The sequence below is a fragment of the Prosopis cineraria genome, unplaced genomic scaffold, assembly GCF_029017545.1.
Source record: "Prosopis cineraria cultivar Desert tree isolate PC_DT_omini unplaced genomic scaffold, ASM2901754v1 PC5, whole genome shotgun sequence".
In the NCBI taxonomy this organism is placed as follows: domain Eukaryota; kingdom Viridiplantae; phylum Streptophyta; class Magnoliopsida; order Fabales; family Fabaceae; genus Prosopis; species Prosopis cineraria.
In genome coordinates this window covers 25,622,911-25,645,463 of record NW_026555336.1, presented here as the reverse complement: position 1 = coordinate 25,645,463, position 22,553 = coordinate 25,622,911, and the positions used below count along the sequence as shown (strand labels likewise).

At 31.4% G+C, this 22,553-nt stretch overlaps 1 protein-coding gene across 1 annotated transcript; it reads left to right on the top strand.

The window, feature by feature from the left end:
- The first annotated feature begins 436 nt into the window (after positions 1–436).
- Positions 437–2,848, top strand: LOC129311777 (thiosulfate sulfurtransferase 18). Its single transcript, XM_054954236.1, has 5 exons — positions 437–799; positions 895–974; positions 1,065–1,135; positions 1,234–1,287; positions 2,631–2,848. The coding sequence occupies exons 1-5, from the start codon at positions 648–650 to the stop codon at positions 2,721–2,723; spliced, it is 450 nt and encodes a 149-aa protein (XP_054810211.1). The 5' UTR covers positions 437–647; the 3' UTR covers positions 2,724–2,848.
- The last annotated feature ends 19,705 nt before the right edge of the window (positions 2,849–22,553 follow it).

Sequence of the window (22,553 nt, the reverse complement as noted above, 5' to 3'; positions counted from 1 at the left end):
GTTTAGAGAGTTTGGCCGAATTAAACCGCTTTGGACCTACTTTTGGATCGAGAATCTGGATCAGACTAGGAATTGGATCTGTTTCTTTAAAACTAGATGGCTCAAAAAAGACCCTTTTTCTTTTTTTTTTTTTTTATCAATTTTTTTTCAAAAAATGACTCACTTTTAAATTATTTGATGTGATGTTATATTATGTAACTAGTTAAATCAGGATAAACTTAATATATTTAATTTTATTTTTAAATTAAAAAATAATTTTATATTTATTTTTTATATTTAAATTATTATACATATATATAATTTTTAAAATTTAATTATTATGCGATTTCGATTATTAATCCAATTTGATTGGATTATGTCAATACTGAACCACTAGCATTTCAGATTGACTACCCGGACCGGCTATGAAAACATTGTTTCGAACAAAACAGCTTGCCACGGTTTTCTATTGGCTTCCAGGTTCTTCTTCTTCGGTTGGTTGTCTTCCTGCCATTATAAAACAAGCAAATAGCTCCCTGATTCTGAACCTTTACCTTTTACAAGTCAATCATCTTGCTTATTTGACTTATTAATCACTATCTTCTTCCCATCAAACTTTGTCTTCCTCGATCTGCTATACAAATTTTCCGAACAGTAGCCGCCACATTATGAATCTTTCTTGGTCCCTCTTCACTAATGGATTCATACTCATTCTTCTTTATTTTATCTTCTTCAGTAACTCAGGCGCTAAGATCGTAACCCTTGATGTTCATGAAGCCAAGACTCTGATCCAAAGTGGCCATGTTTTTCTCGATGTCAGGTAAAACTCCGAAGTTGCTCTTCCGATCCACAGGTTTTTCTGTTTCTGCAATTTTAAGAAATCTAATTATTGGTTCTCGAACGGAAAATTGATAGGACGGTGGAAAATTTCCAGAAAGGGCATGTCGATGCAGATAAGATCGTTAACATTCCTTACCTGCTCGATACACCAAGAGGTACCTAATCGTAATTATCTTTGGATTTTCTATTTTTTCATTCAGGTAGTTTTAGATTTCACTTTAAAATTATGCGATTTTGAACAACAGGTAAGGTGAAGAACCCAGAATTTCTGAAGCAGGTTTCATGTTCTTGCGACAAAGAAGATCACATTATTGTGGTAATTAAATTTTCTTTTTTCTTTTTTTTAAGAGAATTGTAGAATTGAAATTTAGTGTGAATTATTGCTTATCTGTTTTGGATGAAATTGTATGTTAGGGTTGCGATTGTGGGGTGAAATCTCTGTATGCAACTGCTGACCTTCAGGCTGATGTAAGTCGCTTCATTGTTGCTTTTTACCCGTGTTCTTCAACTCTTTTCCTTTGTCCTGAGGAATTAGTTTCTCCTACTTTCTTTCCATTTCTCACCATCAATTTTTTTAAAGAGTTAAGATTTAATATTTCAAAAATTAATATATATATTTTTTAATTATAATTTTAAATCTTAAATTATAGTTTAGATTAAATTTTTTATATTTAAAATTTATTTATTTATTTTTTATAAAATTAAAAATAATTTTATGAAACATTAAAACTTAATTATTTAAAAATTAATTTAAAAGTTAAGTTGCAAAATGAAGAAAAAATGAAATGAAAAGAAGCCAATGCTTGGCAGGACCTGATTGCTAATGTTCAAAATATATATTTTCTTTTTTAACTTTCGCTCAGTATTCTAGATGACCTAAATGATCAACTGGATGCCTCTTTTTAATTTGGACTAACTCTAGCTAGTTAATACAAGCACACAGTAGTTATTTTTTTGTTTTGAAAAATAAAAGATTGTTTAAAACTTTGTTTTGTATTATCTGTTTTAAGAAGTTTAAAATTAAAAATTATTCTAAAAAATAAAAAAACCATAATGTTTTGTTACTTTTTTAATGGGCGAAACTAGAAAAAATACAAAAAAAAAAAATCATATTTTCTTTCATGACAATTATGTTAATAAAATAAATAATTTTTTTATTTCATCACTTTGTATATGTTTTTTAAATTAATGATTTTAAATTTTTTTTATATTTGTTAATTTCAAAACTTATTTTAAAAAATTAGTCTGCATAATTGTTTAAAAATATAAAATAGAAAACATAATCAACCAAGCTTTTAAAATGCTTTCAATATGCAATAATGTAGAGGTAGTGATCAATTAAAATAATTTTTGTGCATTGAAAATTGAAGGAAAAGAAAATATATAAATGTAACAAAACTCCGAAATGAAAAGATGTTCTAGTTTAGTTTTTCACAATAGTTTTTAATTTAAAAAAAAAAAGATAACAAAAATCACATTTTTAAACAAGTTTTTTTTAGAACAAAATTTTCTTAAAAATAAAGTAATCAAACACGTCCTAAATTGCAAATTTTTTTATCATTTTTGTTATAGCCATGTATATAATTTTTTTAAAAAAATAAATATTCATATTCTTTTTCTCATAAAAATAAAAGGATCATGTGATTTCAACAACATTAACGCAAGACTACAAGAGGTCTGTGAGTATGATTTATTATTTACTTAAATAATATTTATGTAAATTGGCATTACGTATATTTTTTCCCTCCCTGTTTACATGTTTTCTCGTGTTGGTAGGTCGATATGAAAACTAATCCAATATGAATTGGCAGGGTTTCAAGGACGTGAGGAACATGGAAGGAGGTTATAGGGATTGGGTTAAGGACAAGTTTCCAGTGAAAACCTTTGCAGTCAATCAGGGTTGATAAAATGAGCCTCATGCAATTTTAGTAGTGTTTTTCTCTCCTAAATGTAATTTATGAACGCATAATTACGTAGAATTAGTTTTGTTCCAGTTTCAAATAATGAAAAGAAAATATTATTTATATAATATTATTAATTAAAAATATTAATGAACTTATTATATTATTTTTATATTATAATTAATAAATAGATAAAGGTGCAAATTTGATCATCAATTGTTTTTCTAGGAGTACTAGATAGTTTATATTATTAGATGATGTGAAATAAATTCTTAACTTTTAAAAACGGACCATTCAATAACCCATTACTAATTTCACTTGACAAATGTTATGTGGTGCCAACAAATCACATGTGGCACATCACTTTAGCATACGTAAAAGTATAAATTTAGCCATGAATTATTTTTCAAGAAGTATTATGTAGCCTCTGTTATAAAAAATGGACCATCTAATATTTTTTCATCAATTTTGTCCCAAACATTATTTATTTTTAGACTTCTGAATTACACAATGCGTCAATCTCTCTATCTTCTTGCTTTTGTTTTTAGTCTCAATGCGAGAAGAGGATGTTTAAATGTTTAAAGAGTTTTTATCTGAAGACATTTACGAGGACGAAGTCAATGAAGTAATAGCTTGATTTTATTATGCATGGGAGAAGTTTGATTATAGTTTAAATTTAGCCATGAATTATTTATTTTACTCTGTTGGTGATGTCCTTGTAAATGTCTTTATATAAGAATTATTTGAATCACTTCTTCTCAAGCTATGATTGAGAACAAAAGCAAAAATATTAAAGAGATTAATGCATTGTCAGTCTCATAAGTATAAAAATAAACAATGTTTAGTCAAAATTAAAAAGAATGTGTTGGATGGTCTATTTTTCATACTAAAGGCTATCGATTGCTCTTTGAAAAATAGTTTGTAGCTAAATTTACACCTTTAAACATGTTAAGGTGGAGTGCCATGTGTTATTTGTGGGCCTCATATTACATCATCAAGTGAAATTAACGGTGAGCTACTGAATGTTTTATTTTTTAAAAAAAAGTTGAGAATTTATTTTACATTATATAATACTACAAGCTATCTAGTGCTCTTAGAAAAATAGTTGATGGCTAAATTTATACTTTTACCCATAATAAATTAATATCATTTCGTTTCATTTTTTTTATGTTTTTTATTGGGAGAATGACAGTTAGGTTTCATAATACCAAATTAATAATAGTTATATCATTGACAAAATTTTTAACAAAATAAATTATAAATATCAATTTAAATAGTACAAATAGAAATTTCTATTTCAAATTGTAAATATTTAATACTCAAATACTTATTTATAATTGAAATTCCTGAATTTATGATCATGTAGATTAATATTTTCAATTAATCTTTCAAAAAAAAATTGTTGCGGATTTAATTATTATTAATTTAGAGTTTGTGACTTAACTATTGTTCTCCCTTTTTTATTCTTCCAAAAACCATACCACTGTGCCAAACATATGTTAGAATTTTTAACATATAATTAGGAAATTGGTGTGCCATAGGAAATCAAATATAAGAAAAATATCATTTAAAGACTACTAAAGTAATTTAATAGTACATAAGAACTAAAAAATGTTAAAGTATCAATGCAAAACACGAGACTAATTTAAAAATAATTTTATATAAAAAGCTATAATACCCTTATTGTTTTTTTTTAAATTTATCAACTAACGAATAGTTTCTTATTAAATATGAATGAATATTTATTAATTAATATATAACTACTTGTTGAAACGTGATATACTTGTACCTTCAACTAGGGTTTCACAAAGATTGAGTTAGACCAAGTAGAGCTTAACTTCAAGTCCAGTTTGAAATTTTTGAGTAGAATCTACAATCTTAAGTCTGGTCCTGTTTGGATCAAACTTGTGATTAGACTAGACTAGGTTTATTTTACTAGGTTGCTAGACTGGTCTTCCAAACTAAAACATTTTGTTTAAAAATTCTGGGCAAAATTATATCAATTAAATAATGGGAAGAACATGTGCTAAATATATAAATAATGCACATTATCAAGATAAAACAATCATCAGGAAAGAAGACCCACATGTTTTAATTAGAAATGATCATATCAAGTTCCCATTTCTCAATTTTTTTATTCAAAAACTTACAGGAAAGAAAAAATCAGCTTGCCAATTGATAGAACCAAAGGTTAGAGTGGAATCAATCTAACATTATTATTCTCAAAATCCAAAATCTTTCTCTTCCCCTCCCAAACTTTCTAGAGATTTGAATTTCTCAAACCTACCCTTTACATGAAAGTCCATTTGTGTTCAAACCTTGACAGTGGTAAAGGAGAGCCATGCCAAACTTAGATTGAGAAATAGAAAAGGTTATAATGTAAGAGAAGGAGGAGAAGGCAGCAATAGAGCCATAGAAGAGAGCCATCAACTATTTGACCTCAAGAAGGAGGAGGGGGAAGGGACGCTGCCGCTGTAGATAAAGGCGGGTGGGGTGCAAATAACGTTGAACAAGTGATCTAATCAAGGTTAGGGTTGGGGCTAGAAATTTTCACTTTTGGGAGGGATTGATAAATGACGCCGCCTATGTGATAAATATACAGGGAGGAAATAAAATATCAGTCTTAAACCCGATCTAACCCCAAGGTCTAGTCACTCTTTTTTTTTTTTAATCCAATTGATTGTTTATTGTCCAAGTTAGAACATGTTTGATTGAACTAAACGGTTGACCAGGTTTTGGGTTTTAATGAATAGCCTACTTTCAACTAAGTTCTTTTATATTATTGAACTTGTTAATTAGCAAATAGCTTTTTGTTAAATGCGAATGGATACTTAATAATTAATGAATAGTTACTTGTTAAAATATGATCTACACCTGTACCTTCCAACAGCTAAGCTTTTTCAAATTATTGAATTTTTCAATTAACGAATGGCCTCTTATTAAATATAAATGAATACTTGTTAATTAATGAATGAATGCGTGTTGAAATATAATCTATACTAAGCCCTTCACACAACCAAACCTTTTCATATTCTTAAACTTGTCAATTACATAATGTCTTCTTGTCAAATGTGAATGTATACTTGCTAGTTAATAACTGGCTACTTGTCAATCAAAAAGAAAGGCTAGGGTATTATAATCTTTTCCATATACAATTATTTTCAAATCAATCTTCTAGTCCTACAGTGATATTTCAAAATCTTTCAGTCTTTGATTAATATTAAATGCCCTCAGCAATCGTTGAATGATATTTTCCCTTGGAATATATGACATGGAAGAATGCTAGTTAATAAGGGCCTTCTTTGTAACTTGTTCTGGAGACAATTTTTTGTTTTTTAAAACAGAAAAGAAAAAATCCTTGTTGGTGAGGCATTTTTTTATAAGCCATTGTTTAAAAAAATCAAATTGTGTTTTGGAGAGTAAAAAAAAATGAGAGCATCTCTTAGATGTTTTGGATTTATTACTCTAGAGAATAACAAAGGAGGTAGGGAACAACATATTTCATGGTAAATAACTCAAACTAGAGCAATCCTCCTATCTCTGTGACTTTCTCTCCTTGATCCTCATTCTTCTTCATTTTGCCACTCAGCAAATTGATCATGGGCTTCAATTGATTATGCCTAACCGTGAGCTGCTGTCAACTACATGCATAGGCATTGTCCATTTGACTCATTGCTTCTGTCCCTTTAGCTAAGGTGAAGTTAAGGTATCTTTTTCTATTTTGACCCTTTTCTTTTCCTCTTTCTCGAATCAATACTTGTGAAGCTATTAGAATTTGTTCTTTAAACCACCTAGAATTTGTTCTCTGAATTTACAGAAATTTTTTTCAAGCTAGATTCACTTTCTTACACTTGTTTTTCAAACCAGCTGGAATTTGTTCTTTGAATTTGATTAACTAGAACTTCTTGATTCAATGCATTCCTCTGCATACTGACTAACCATAATTGATCAATAATCAATTGAGCATATAAGATGATATAGCTTGAAATTAGTATAAGTCTTAGTGATGTAGAACGGGGAAGGAGAAGGGAGAGAGAATGTAGAAAAGAGAAAAAGAGATCAATAGAGAGAATAGAGAGAAGAGAAAACTCAAAAGAGAGGCAATATAATAGTAATTCTTATTCAATCAAATGTGCATATAAATCAAATAAGTTGATGTGTTATTTATAAGCCTCAACCCAATCCTAAAAATAAATCCATGAAAATCATAGATATTCTAAAATTAAATAAAAAGATAACAATAACTAAAAGGATAATAATAAATGTTGAAAGATAACAATAATTCAAATTAAAATAAAATAAACGTAATTAATATAAGAGCAAAATATCTTCAATTTTTAAATCTACAATATCCTTATAATATCTTTAATTATTTCTTTTTCTATTTCTTCCCATCACTTGGTGTTTTCACATAACAGAATGTCGAAGCCATGGCTTGAAAATAAAGTTTTGAATGATGCAAACAAAGTATTTGCATATTTCCTATAACTTAGAGAAATCCCATATAGCATGTATAATACTTTTTTTTGTTGCTTAGATATGTTTGAATGGATGCAAGACAATGGGTGCTGTTTTTTCACAAAAAGAAGGAGACACTTGAATTCAAGATTAAAGAAGAAAGTAGCATTGTAAAAAGAAAAAGGATGAAGAGATTAATAATGGTTGTATTAACAATATTTATAGGAATTATTTTTTACTAAGTAACAATTGTAGAGGCAATCCACTTCTCTTCATGTAGTTGTGAGACTACAGGTGTATTGTTCTAAGACTATTGTGTTATATGTGATTCAACTTTGTTACTTGAAGGGTAATATGCCTAATTGAAATGGTCCATTTATTTCTTGTAGTGCTTTAATATGAAATGTTATTTAATAATGATGACATTTAAATCATTTTAGTCATTGTATTGCTTGATATGACCCCCTTTTATTAGACAATTTTCTCATTATTATTTAATGACAATGGTATTTATGTTGAACCAAGCGTTTTGATGGTAAAAAAACTAAGAGAAAAGTAATTGTTACTTATGCAAATCATAATATCATAAGAAAAGTGACAAAACATCAAGAAATGGAAGTGAGTGTGAAGAAACAATAATGAAATCAATATAAGAATGCTACACTTAAAAGAATGAAGAATCAAGAGAAAGTTATGGGCTCATAAGTCCTTAAGATTAAATAGTCTTATCCATGCAAGGACAAGAAGTGTCCACGCCCGTTCAACTCATGTTTATATGAACTTATGATTCACATGGTTTCAGTCATGCTTGGACTATAAGTGTCTCATGCATTTTTGATCATATTTTATGCATATAAAACTTAGATGATTTCATTCAAGCTTAAACTATAACTAGACCTTGCTTGAATTAGAGAATCAGAAGTGAAGACATAGCAACGTATGATTGTTAACGCTTGAACATCCTTGTATCCATGCTAGATTGGCAAGTTAGTATAAAGAGATATCTTGGTTAAGCTTCTACAATTTGATTTACGCTTGGATATTATTTTTATCCATGCTTCATTGATCCTAAGTGTTATTTTAAAGCATGCTTGAGAAGCAATTCATGCTTGAATTCTGTTGAGTCAATGCTTGAATGGATTAAATAGTCTTCAAGTCTAACTTAGAATCAACCTTAGCATTAAACAAGCTATCCAAGCTTAGTTCAGAAGTTGCCCAAGCATGTTTCACATCACAGAGAGGCAAGGTGCCTCTTTACACTTGTTCACACTTAGTACACAAATTACCCACGTGTGTTTAGACTTATAGTAAAGCTGGTGCTTCAACCTCATCATACACGCTTGAACCTTAGTTGGTCCATGCTTGGATTAATATGAAGATAGCTTATCCATGCTTGAATCATTCTATTCCACATGTTAATTACAATTCTGACAACATTTAATGTACTTTATGAGAAAAATACTTTATCTATCATAGATCACTTTCACATGTGCATAACGGATAAATTTTATACCTTATGAGTTCCAACAATCCTAAACCATGAAAACCTATAAATAGGACCTCATTTAAGTTGATGAGTAATGGTCATATAGATTGAACACAGAATTTGCATTAAAGCATTCATTTTGCACTATGTTCATATAAAAAGCTCTCAAACTAGTTTTTAGGTTACATTGTTATATCTACTATTTGAGAGAGTTTCTGAGTGTATTTAAGAGTTTCATATTTATCTCTTTAAGAGTGATAAATGATAGCTTTATTATTTTTATCCTTTAATTTATACAACAACAACAAGCCTTTATCCCATTAAATGAGGTTGGCTACATAGATTGCAAGACACCATTGTGTTTTATCATTTACCAAGCTTTTAGAAATGTTACTAATTAAGAGATTGCGTTCAACAACTTTCAAAAGTGTTCTCTTAGGCCTTCCTCTACCCCTCTTAACAAGTCTCAAAGTTATATGTTCCACTCTTCTCACTGGTGCCTCCTGCGATCTTCTTTGAACATACTCAAACTATCTCAAATGATTTTCTACCATCTTTTCCTTAATAGGTGCTACCCCCCACTTTTTTACGTATGTGCTCATTTTGAAGTTTATCTTTACATGTATGTCCACACATCCTTCGTAACATTCTCATCTCTGCTACTTTAACTTTATGCTCTTGCTATCCCGTTAGAGCATAAACATTCACTACCATATAGCATAACCGATCTGATAGCAGTATGATAAAAATTTTCTTTAAGTTTATTAGGCATCTTATTGTCACAAATAACTCCTTTAGCTTTTCTCCAATTAAACCATCCAGCTTGAATCCTATGTGAAATATCCCCACTGATTTGCCATCATTTGAATAATGGCTCCTAAATATCTAAACTTTTTTACTTGAGGTATAATTTAATCTCTCAATTTTACTTCTAAATTACTGTTGACTAGTCTCTTATCAAATTTACAATATAAATATTCCGTTTTACTCCTACTCAAATGAAAATCTTTCGACTCTAATGTCCTCCTCCATAACTCAAATTTACAATTAATTTCTTCTCTTGTCTCTACTATAAGAACTATATCATCCACAAAGAGCATACATTAGAGAATTTCCTCTTGAATATGTTCTATCAAAACATTTAGGACTAAGTTAAATAGATAAAGACTTAAAGATGATCCCTAATGTAATCCAATCTTTATAGAAAAGTCCTTTGTTTGACCACTAGATGTTCTTATACTAATTTTTACCCCCTCATACATATCTTGTATAACTTTAATATAAGCAATCTGTACTCCCTTCTTTTCTAAGGCTTTCCAAAACACTTCTCTTGGTATACTATCATAAGTTTTTTCTAAATCAATAAAAACTATGTGTAAATCTTTATCTTTGCAGCGATACTTTCCTATTAATTCCCTTAGTAGATAAATCGCCTTTGTAGTTGATCTATCTGGCATAAAATTAAATTGATTCTTAGAAATACTTGTCTCTAATCTCAACTTATGCTCAATTACTCTCTCCCACAATTTCATTGTGTGGCTCATGAGTTTAATCCCTTTATAGTTAGTATAATTTTGAATATCTCCTTTATTTTTGTCAATAGAAATTAATGTACTTCTCCTCCAATCGTCAGGCATTTTCTTGGATCATAAAATCATATTAAATAACTTAGTTAACCATCTCACCCCTTCTTCACCTAAACATTTCCATACTTCAATAGGTATATAATCAAGTCTGTTGGCTCTACTATTTGCCATTTTCTTAAGAGCTTCCTTTACCTCCTTATCACGTATTATTTGATAGAATGATAAATTTTGTTCTCCTACATGAGTTACTAAATCTTCCAAGTTACTAGATGAACCCTCTCCATCATTGAAAAGTTTGAAAAAGTAAGTCTCCTATTTGTTTTTAATTTCATCATCTATAACTAAAAATATTCCCTCTTTATCCTTTATACACCTTAACTGTTCTAGATCTCTTGATTTTCTTTCCCTGCTCTTAGCAATCTTATAAATTTTTCATTCTTCTTCATTTATTTCAAGACTCTTATAAAATTGTTCAAAAGTTTTAGAACGAGGTTCACTTATAGCTCTCTTAGTTTTCTTCTTACCCATACGATACCTTCCTCAATTTTCCTCATTGTTACACAAATACATGGCTTTAAAGCAGTTCTTCTTATGTTTGATTTTGTCCTGTACACTATTATTCCACCACCAAGACTCCTTATCTCTCAGACCAAAACCTTTTAATTCTCCCAAAACTACTTTTGCAACCTCCCTTATCTTTTTAGCCATATCCTCCTACAAAATGTTAGCACTTCCCTAAGATTCCCAAATTCCTTTTTCCAAAAGATTCCATTTGAAAATATCCTACTTTTCACCTTTTAATTATCACCACTTAATCCTTAGTGCTACTACTTGTCGATGTTTTTGAGTTTTACTCATTATACACACATCAAGGACAAGAAGCCTATGTTGTGTCATTACAGCATCCCCAAAAATCACCTTGCAATTTCTACAGAGTCTTCTATTCATGTTCTTACTAAAAGAAAATCAATCTGTGACCTTAAGACTCTACTTTTGTAAGTGATGAGATGCTCATCTCTCTTCTTGAAACAAGTTTTGGTAATTTTAAAATCATATGCCAATGAGAAATCAAGAAGAGTTTGTCCTTCATTGTTTAGCTCTCTAAAACCAAAACCACCATGCACCCTCGCATACTGACCAACCTCCTCCCGACATGCCCATTAAAGTCTCCTTCAATAAAAATTTTTTACTCTGTGGTATGTGTTAAATCAACCCTTCCAAGTCCTCCCAAAATAATTCCTTAAGACTGGCTTCTATCTCGACTTGAGGCACATAAGCGCTAATAATATTAACAATCTCATATCCAACTATCATTTTTAAGGAAATAATTTTGTCTCCAATTCTGCTAATTCTACAACATTCTTCTTCCACTTCTTATCAATAATGATGCCTACTCTATTAGTGTGCTTACTTTTTCTGTACACTAAAGTTTGAAACCTTAAATGTCCTTAGCTTCTTCTCCACGCCATTTTGTTTCTTACAGGCATAGTATATTTATTTTTCTTTGAATCATAACCCTTACAACCTTTACAGATTTACAATTCAATGTCGCAACATTCCAAGTATCAATTTTAATCTTGCTCTCATGGACTAACTTCTTTAGCCGTGCATGTCTAGAATGATACAATAGTCCTTGCACATTTAAGACTACATCCGAGTGCCAATGTAGTAGCTCTAACTCACTTCTCACTGCACTTGAGCTATGCAGTGCGTTACTTAGCATTAGCATTATAATATCTATTATCCATGTTCATGATAGATTCAACAAACTTTTACATTGGCTGTTGATAACCTAACACAACCCTCCTCCTTTATTCGAGCTTGAGACTGGCTATAAACATAGGTGGAGTTTATCCTTTTAATTTATACTTTTAAATATTTATTCAATGCTAATTGAGTTTAATTAGATATTGTTTGATTTCATTAACCAATCTCCAATTTTGGGATTTTAACTAACTAAATCTTGATTTTAAAATATAAATGATATCTTTGATATTTTTACTTTGCACAGTTGTTATTTGATTTTATTTTATTTGTGTAGATCTTCTACATCCAATTTGGAAGATATTGATTGAAATTATTTTGGATAAGAAGAATAATGGCATACTTGAAAAGATCAAATCAAGAATTAAATCTTTAAAACTTTATCTATATTTATTTTGGGTTTTTTAGTGTAGTTTTCAATTAGGGTTATTTGGGGTAGCTTTGTCATTTTCATTAAATTATTATGTTTTATTTTTTTGGGAAGAGATGCAGTACAGGAGATGTGTCACCTTTTATATATAAATGAATGAACGGAGGAGAAAAGAAAAAGTTGTGACATAGCAAAAGATTGGAAAGCAACAAAGGCTTGCATGTGAGGGCGATTGCTCTTTATCCTTTTCTATTCAATAATTCTAATGGCTTATTCTCCTTTTGCTTGTTGTTGCTTGATTTTTAGTTCTATGGATAGTTAATTTTCTAGTGTGATCAATTACAAACCATAATCCTAAATTTTAATCAGAGTCTTTGGTATTCAAGGAATATTTTATTTTAGCTTTATTCCAATTTTCTCTTCTTTTCCTCTTCTTCTGAATTTTACACTTTAATTGCTATTGTTAATTGGTGTAGCTTTATTGCATGATTTTTTGGTTATATATTTTATCTAAGTTTTGCTTGCTATAATCAATTGATATAGTAATATAAGAGTAATTTGGCCTAGCTTGAGTGATTACTGATGCTTATTTCTGGTATGACTAACTTAAAAATAATTGTTAGGTTATGGGTTAAAAGAGATTTCAATTAATCTATAACTTAATTTCTTGTTTAATTTTGAATGATAATTTGGAAAATATATAATAAAACTAGAATAATAAATTTAAATAAAGTTAATTTATTTTATGGATGAGGAAGATTAATTTTAGATGATTGAATTGTGATTGATTGCACTGCATATGCTTGGTAATTTTCTCAATTGAACTTATTTTATTTATTTAATTTTAATTTAGTTTTTAAAATTAATCTCATCATAAAAAATCCCCCATTATTTACCTTTTCATAATCCTAATTCAAATAATTAATCTATTAACTTTTAGAGAGATGACCTAAGTTGTGCTTTATTGTAAAATTTAGTTTTTTATTAATTTTGGTGCTATTTGACAGTAGTGTCAAAAAGAGAACTTAATAGGAAAATATAATCTTTATCATTAAAGAGATTCAAAGAAGGATTTCCTTAGTATATTAAGAGATTGCCTATTGTCTTGAAGTGAGGAGTTAAGAAGATTTATTAGTGTAGTAAGAGACCTTGTAAATGGCTCACAAGCACTTGTGAAAGTTTGTGAAATTTACTGAGGTAGCAAGCACCAATTGAAGCTTGTGTCATAATGGAAAAGTTCAGATGTGAGCATGGAAATTGAATGTAAGCCAAGTGGTCGACTGAATTAGGATAAATTGATTATGTAGTATTTCTAAACTTTACTCTCTTTAAATTAAGTTCATTCATGTAATATCCTGGATTTCAAATTTGGAAATTTTATGTTTAGAAGGGTATGATGGTAAAAGTAAGTGAATTTTTGATTAATGATATTTTTGGGAGACTAATGTAGCTAATGGATTATTGGACAACCTTAAAAGAGGGTTAGATCAAAGTTTGAGCTAGCCGTGGCATGGAGAGAGACCCAAAATATGTTTAGGCATCTTTGTGCCATGCATTATAGCAGGTGAGCCAATATGCCATGGCACAAATGCAAAAATCTGCACCTATCAGTCATGAATCAAAATGAACAATTAGAAGAGGGAAAGATAGAATGCAAGAAGGTGACAAGAGATGACTGGTGATTGCTAGGGCACGACCTTAGACCAATTTTGAAGCATTTAGGGCAAGCTTTGCCCTTGGGTAAGCTTCTTACACCTCTCCCTCTCCCTCAATGTGAATTCTTGATGGTTTTGGTTATAGTTCAGGCTTTGATTTAGTGGTTCTTTGGAAATGGCTGAACCCATTGCCTTAGCTAAGGTCTTAGGGAGTTAAATCAAGCCTCTAAACCTAGATTTATTGATTATATAATGTTTTAGAATTTTTGGCTATAGGTTGGATGAACCTTAAGTAAGAATGGGAAGATTGAGGACAATGTAGGTAATATAATGGTGTTATTTATGTGTTTGGGTATTAAATAGAATTAATAGAGTGTATTGAAAGGATTGTTGGGATTAAATTTAGGTTTTAGGTATAATGGGTATCCAAAAATTTTGTTATAAGTGAGTTAATTAATGTGTGAATTTGTTCTTAAGGATTGAATCTTGTAGATTAGCTATTGTCCAAGCATTGTGGTGCTAGTGGACATGTGTAGAGCCCTTATTTGACCACGGTAACCCTTTTAATGATAAAAAAGTTGAGGTAATTGGATTGTTTAAACTTTCTATTTGTGCGCTTAGATGATTGTATGTTTATTTGTAAAACTAACGCTCATTTGTACTAGTATAGTGTTATTATGAAGTGATTATAGTTAGAAATCCTACATAAAGTGGAATGAAAAGTTATAGCTTTAGTGTTATGGTTTTCAAAGGCAAAAATGCTATTGTCAAGTGTAATTATTTGCAAAACTATGTTTGAGTAGAAATGAACATTTTAGTGAAAATTATGTTATGGTTATCTGTTGGATCATTAAGCATATGTTTGGTATGATCATTGTAAGAGGGTGGGAGTTCACCCTAGCGTGTTGTTGGGACATTATTTGAAAATCCATATGGTACACTAGTACTGTGGAGGCCCCGGTGTTTAGTATTATATTGTTTGGAAGTTCTAAGATTACATGAGGTAGATTAGACATCGACATCCCTATTATTCATGGACAGGGGGAATTTATGGTTCATGATGGGCAAAGGTGCTCTTGGCTAGGGTTGCCTCCTACTAATGGTGAGCTTGATCTAATCTAGTCACATAGACTTAGTCCTATTGAGTTGTCATCTCACAGATTCAGTCGGAAGATATAAGGAGGTCATGAATATCATATTATAATCATACATGTGGATATATGACTTGCTATATGTTTTTAATGCCACCTCACATGCACATTAACTGTTCTTACACATGAGTAATATGATTAGACTATTTAGTCAGTGAGTCCTCGACTCACCTCATAGTTATGTTTTACAAGTGAGGTTTCGATAGGGGCAAGGGAAAGGAAAGTGCAACCAAGCATCGAGGGTGTAAAGTTCTAACTTAAATCGAGCTTTACCATTCTCAATCACACAATCAACAAGTACAATCACAATAATATTAGAGTAATAGCCCCTTATTTATTTTCAAATCACGGGATCCCAACTTCTTAAAACATAAATTCAAATAAGAGGACTAGTAGAAGCATAATCACATTTAAAAGACTGAATAAGACACAACATTCTATTTAAAAATGGGCCATGCATCGCGACGTGTACTATATGTGTCATGGCATGTGGTATAAAGTGACATGCTTTGTTTTTGTCTACATCATGTGCCATGATGCATATGATGGCAATTTTTACTATCATATGATTGCTTGAAAGACAAAATTTTGCCTTTTGCCATTTCCACATCCGACATCTGATTAGGGTGATTCAAGCGCGCACATGAAACTTACAACATATACTAGCTAATGGAATAAGTTTGGACTTGATTTGACGGTCCAATCTAAAATTAGACACTTAGGGTGTAAAAAGTCACTTTTTCTTTCAAAACTTTTACCTTAAGTACTCAATTCTCATTTTTTATCCCATTAAACCACTTTAGGCCTCGAAGGAAATCTAAAAAGACCACATACACCTAATTGACAACTCATACCACATATATCACATCAATTGCCTATTTTGGCCTCTCAATGCCACATTAGACAATTGTAGACTTATATGAGAAATACATGTGCAATAAATATCCACATATATTTAACTAGACTTGATGCACTTCCAACCCTCCAGCTTTCACATATAGGGCTCCGCCTTACCATATGGTCAGGAATCACAATATACTCAACTTTTTCCAAATAGGGCTCTGCCTCACTGTAACATCCCGAAATTTTAAGACTAAAATTTATAAAAATAAAATAAAATAAAATATCTATAATTAAATTAAAATTTAGAATAATTTGATAGAGGTCCAGAGTTTGAATTTTACCAAGCAAAAGTTTAGTTTTATTTGATTTTTAACTATGGGAAAAATTACCAAAGTTGACCCGGGCTTTTGTGCAATAATAAAAAATGTTGGGCCCTTTCTTGTAATTTTTCCCAAAATGTTTTAGCATCAGTTTTAAAGAGCAAAATAGACCAGAAACGCAAAAAAGAAAACAAGGAAACGAAAGGAAACGCGTGAGAGAGAGAGAGAGAGGAAGAAGAAAGGAGAAAAAGAGGGAGTTAGGTTCGGATCTAGGAGTCTTTGCAACCGTTGCGAGCTCGGCTACACGATAGGTAAACTCCCTACTTCAATCCTCTTCCCTTTCTCTTGATTTTCTTTAATTTTTGAAAGAGGATATTTTTGGATTTTGATCTCAAAGGCTTTATTCTTGTAAGCTTTTGTTTCTTTGGATCCTAGGGAGCATGTTTTGAGTTTCTATATAGTGATCTAATGTTTTGAGTAGATAATTGGATGAAAAGAGGTGTTTTGGGCATAAAATAAACCTTGAGAAATTGGGTTTTTGCTCTTCAATGGTTTAAGCTTATTGATTTAGTTATAATTTTTCTATTTGAGCCCAATAAGATTTAAATTAAGGTTTTGTTTTCATTATAAGGGCTAATGGTGAAAGTTGGTGTCACTAAGTGAAGGTTTTTAATTGATAAAAATTATATAAATTGGAAATTAGCCTAATGATGGCTAATAAATGGTTTTGGTGGTTAAGTGATACTATGTGAATGTTTGGTTTAATATATGGACTATTAGGGTGGATTATGACTCATTGACCCAAGTTGTGTGGTATGAGTTATAGTCTTCATTAATGCTATTTGTCATGATAAGTGATGTGGATCACTTATAAGTTGTAGGAAATTATTGGTGGAACTTATTGAGAAGTAAGGAACAAGCCGAGCCCTATTTTGTACAAGGAGAACCCTTTTGGTACTAAAGGGTTGAGGTAACAGGGGAATTTATATTTCTTATTACTTTGTTTTAGCTATTTTTGAATAAATATTACTAGTTATCATGCATTACATGTTTTAAAAGATTAAATGTGCTTTATAAGGGGTTATGGGGTACTACTTTGATTATAGTGCAAATATATTTTCTAATTGTTTAATAACAATGTTTTTATGGAAATGAGATTTATAAATATTATACTACTTTAGAGTGTTGAATGGTCAATACTCAGGAAAGGTAGACAAGAGTAAAAGACATGATCTCGGTGGGAGTTCACCAATGAGAAGGTGTGGATTTTTGATATTCTATAGCACACTGTCAGTACTCAGTGTTGTCTTATGTATTGTGGGCTCAGTGCACTAAAGTGATTAGTGTATTGAGTGTTCGACACCTCTCAGTGGGAGAGGGAATCCAATATATGAAGTGTGAGGTTGAGTGCCTAGGCCAAGGTAGCCCTCACATGGAAAGTAAGTTGGGTTGGCTTTGGGAGGGAGTTAGCTTCAACTGCTTAGAATTCACGTCGAAGGGGCATAGGAGGTTCGGTGGATTAGATCATGCCTTAGATTATGTTTTGTGCCTGTGGAGGTACAAGTAGGTATAAGGTTTACCTGCGAGTTAAAGAGTGCCAGGGGGCATTCTGTTGGTCATGAAAGGCCATACCGGCTTAGGTCATGCATTCATGCATTTTAAATGGCTAAATTATATACTATGTTGAATTTATTATTCGTTTATTTGATTATGGCTTACTTTGTAATAATCAATGTAGATTTCGCTGTTACTGAGACTGTGGTTGTCTCACCCCTTTCTTTTCAATATTCTAGGTTCAGGCGAAGGATCCAGTGGTGGACGGGAAAAGGAGCAAAGCTAGGGGTTTGCTTATGATTTGTAAAGAACTGCAACCCCTTTCTTTTGAGAAAATATATTGTAATGTATTTAAGATTAGAGTGTCAGTAGGATATGATTATGTATGTGTGTGTGAATATGTGTAGATTGTGTGCTTGTGTATGAATTTTTGTCTGTTTGTAGACTTATGGCTAGGAAACTTGGTTATGGTGTGTGGTTTTAATGGATTTACTTAGTAGACCAAGTTTCTATTACAAGCAGATATTTATTTAATATATATGTGTGTGTGTGTGTGTGTGTGTGTGTGTGTGTGTGATTCTATAAGCAATTGCAAAGTGGTTGCATTGCAAATGGTGTGCTATGGGCAAACATACATCTTGGATAGAGAGAGTGGGTGCGTGGGCCCCACAAGGAGCTCTGAGGCAAGTGAAAATGTTTAGCATATGTATTTATATAAATACATGGTATTTGGATTGATTTGTGACCACTCTTGTATGATTTGTGCATTTTGGGGGTTTAGGGTCCATTTTGGGAAATGGCACCTGGGTGGTCAAATTTTGATGTATGGGGGTTTTCCATCATTTGAATGTTCTATCAGGTGTTTTTAGTCTTATTTGACGTGTCCAAAGTGTTCCCACAGGTTTGTGACCATTAGGTGGTTAAAGGTTGAAAAAGAGTAATGAATGTATAAAAGTTGCTAACTAATATGATACAATGCACAAACAGATCAAAATCAAAGAAAACTGATACCAAACTATAAAGTCTTAGCTCAAACAGAGCTTTACCATTCCCAATCACACAATCAACAAGTACCATCACAATAATATCAGAGTAGTAGCCCCTTATTTGTTTTTAAATCTTGAGATCCCAACTTCTTAAAATATATATTCAAATAAGAGGGCTAACATAAGTGTAATCACATTCACAAGACTCAATAAGACATAACATTCCACTCTGAAAATGGGCCATGTGCCACAACGTGTACCACATGCAATGCGGCATGTAGTATAAAGTGACATGCTCTGTTTTGTCTATGAAATAGAGCATGTCAGTAATTTCTATTGTCATACTCGAAAGATAAAATTCGCTGCATGTTATTTTCACATCCTACGTCCGATTGGGATGATTCAAACGCTTATATGAAGCTTACAGCATATACTAGCTAATGGAAAAATTTAGACTTGATTTGACAATCCAATCTAAAATTGGAAAATCAAGTGCAAAAAGTCACTTTTCTTTTAAAACTTTCACCCTAAGTGCTCAATCATCATTTCTTATCCCATTAGACCAATTCGGGCCTTGAACTAAGTCCAAAAGGACCACATACACTTGATTAACACCTCATACCACATATATCACATCAATTGCCCATTTTGGCCTCTCAATGCCATATTACACAATTATGAACTTATATGAGGAATACACATACAACACATATCTACATATATATAACTAGACTTGTTCCATTTCTAACCCTCCGACTCTTACATATGGGGTTTCATTTCACCATATGGTTAGGAATCACAATATACTCGACTCTTCTAAATGAGATCCGCCTCACAATTTATGTCATGTTCTTATATAAAAACACAAATCACAATCAATTCATAATCATCACATCAATTCAAATTTAACACAAACATAAAAGTGGAACAAGTTACACAACATCCTATACTTGCTTGTTTAGCATCTAGGCCTACCCATGTACCCTCTCACTGGGGCATCCTTGGTAAGATGCATCATCATATACATATATAAGCAAGATTCACAACACAATTCATTTACACATTCACTTATGCATCTTATTTGCCAACTCAAACTCTATAAACAACTTTATACATTCATTTAACTTAATGATAGTCATACCACTACCAAATGACGCTACTCTTTCCTTGCTTCCTTTCCCAACTTTCTCATGCTCTCTTCACCTGTGTCAAAAGTAACAGAGTGAGACATATGTCCAGTAACTCAGAGGTAACCCTAATTATCAATTAGTAAGCAAAATCATAAACAATCAATAAAGTAGCATGTGTATCAGTAAAAGCCATATCATATGTATATGCTGGAATTCATTCTCATTAATCTCATTATGTTCATGGAATACATTCTTGGTTTCACCTAGCAGAGTAATCTATGTGCTTAGATCAAGACTTCCAGTCACAAGGAATAAGGCCCACTATACTACTACTCAAATCAGGTAATCCTCTTTGCATATGGGTGATCTCCTAGGTCAGTCATGGCAGGGTTAAACTCTATACTCTAGATCATCAGGACTTCTTAGCCTTATATAGAGTAGGACCATGACCCCCTACCCTAGTCTAGGGTAACCTCTTCGATCATTCAATATCCTAGGTCCGTCATAGTAGAGTCAAGCTCTACACTTTAGATCATCAGGATTCTTCTCCTGGGTCTATCCTGGTGGAGTCTAGCTTTATGCTTTGGATCATTAAGAGTTCCTGGACCTCCTCATAGTAGGGCTATACCCCCACCATAATCTAGGTAATTCTTGTAGATGCGATGCTTGACAATACACATGCCACCTCAAATTCATTTCAATTAATACTTACACAGCCACATGCATATTCTTTCACAATGCTGCTACTTTATGAGTTCATAACACAATGCATGTAGTTATATAAAAAATACTTGTAAATAATTTCACAAACAAACAAGTAAAAAGGGTTACTCCAGTTACCTTTAACCCTTGCTACTAAGGGTTACTAATCATATTAAGCTCCCAGGGGCATAGATTCTCATAAGCAATGTCATAGGTGCTCAATCTACACAACATAATACCCCTTAGTCAATTCTCAATACTTAACATAGAAATTGATTCGGTTAGATTGAATCTCTTAATATATGAAACAATTTAATTAAACCCTTTTAAATTCATTTATTCATTCTTTACAGTCATTAGCCCTATAGGCTACTCAAACAATCATAACAATCTCCTGACACATTATTCAACCGTAATTTTTCCATTCAACCTAACTTTTGGCTATTTTGAGCCTAAATCCTTAAAACTTAACTATTCAACTCCATACTAGTCACAAGACCTTAGTTTTATATTTTGATAGCTTGTTTAACCCTTTCTTTTAGATTACAACACCTTAGAACTTCATGATTTGATTTCTCAACTGATGAAATTCAATAAAAATGGTGTAGAATTGAAGCTTAAGATTGTGCTATACTTACCCAGCAAGTCATTAATCGAAGCAAACTCCAAACCTAATAGGATCTTATTTGAAAACAAGGGTTCATAATCCAACATAATGAGATAATTCACAAATAATATTTCATAAGGTTCCCAAAAGTAATTTGCAAAACTAGTTCATTAGGAGTAAAAGTGTCTAAAGCAACCATTCTGGAAATAATATTATGTAAAGGGGTATTTTGAAAAAATAAGTATATGTGTCATGGCCAATATTTCACACACCACGGTGTGTGACACAAAGATGATGCATTTGCCATGGCACATAGTGCTACATTTGCTTAATGATAGCTTGAACATTAAAATCAAATTTTCATTATGCATAACTTTTGTCACACACATCCAAGTCAAATAATTCACGTACCTACACAAGACTTATTGGCATGATCTAGCTATTGGCTTTAGTTTGATAAAAAAATATTTTCATATGATAATTTGTCCACTAAATCCCATCAAAAGTCTCAAACCATACTTTCCAAATATTTACCCTCACAACACCAACTAAAGCCAATTTCTAGTGTATAAATAATTTGACCACATCACACACTCATCAAACAACATACACAATCCATCTATTTACCTTCACATAAATTTCTCTATAGTTAGGTTATAGCCACCCAATATAAGTATACTCAAATATTTAAATATACTTGTCATAAAATGGATTAAATCCTTATACATTCTTTAAATATTTTTGTTTAATCAAAATAAAACCATAGTATTCAAAAATTTCTCTCATAACTACAATAGATAATAAAGTTCCAAAACAATGAGTCATATGCTCAAATTAGACAAAATAGCCATAGGTTGGCAAAAATACATCAATAACTAAACAAATGAGGATGATACCAAACTATGCCTCTAGTGTTTCTCCGACTAGACCCTCCCTTATAAAAATGTTAACAATAGGAAGTGAGACATAAATGTCCTGGTAACCAATACTAAGATACTATAATGAATACAATGCAATAATCATGTGATTGCTAAATGCAACATACAAAGCAATTTTTCTAAAAAAGTTCATATTTCGAACAAGTCCAGACAAATCAAACAATAATGCATGACCACCAACCTTATCTCTTCCTTTTTCTAGATCAAAGTCCACACTGGTCCTAACTCACATGGCAAAGGTAAGCTAGTCCAAGCCTTAATAAGCCACTCATTGATCAAATGA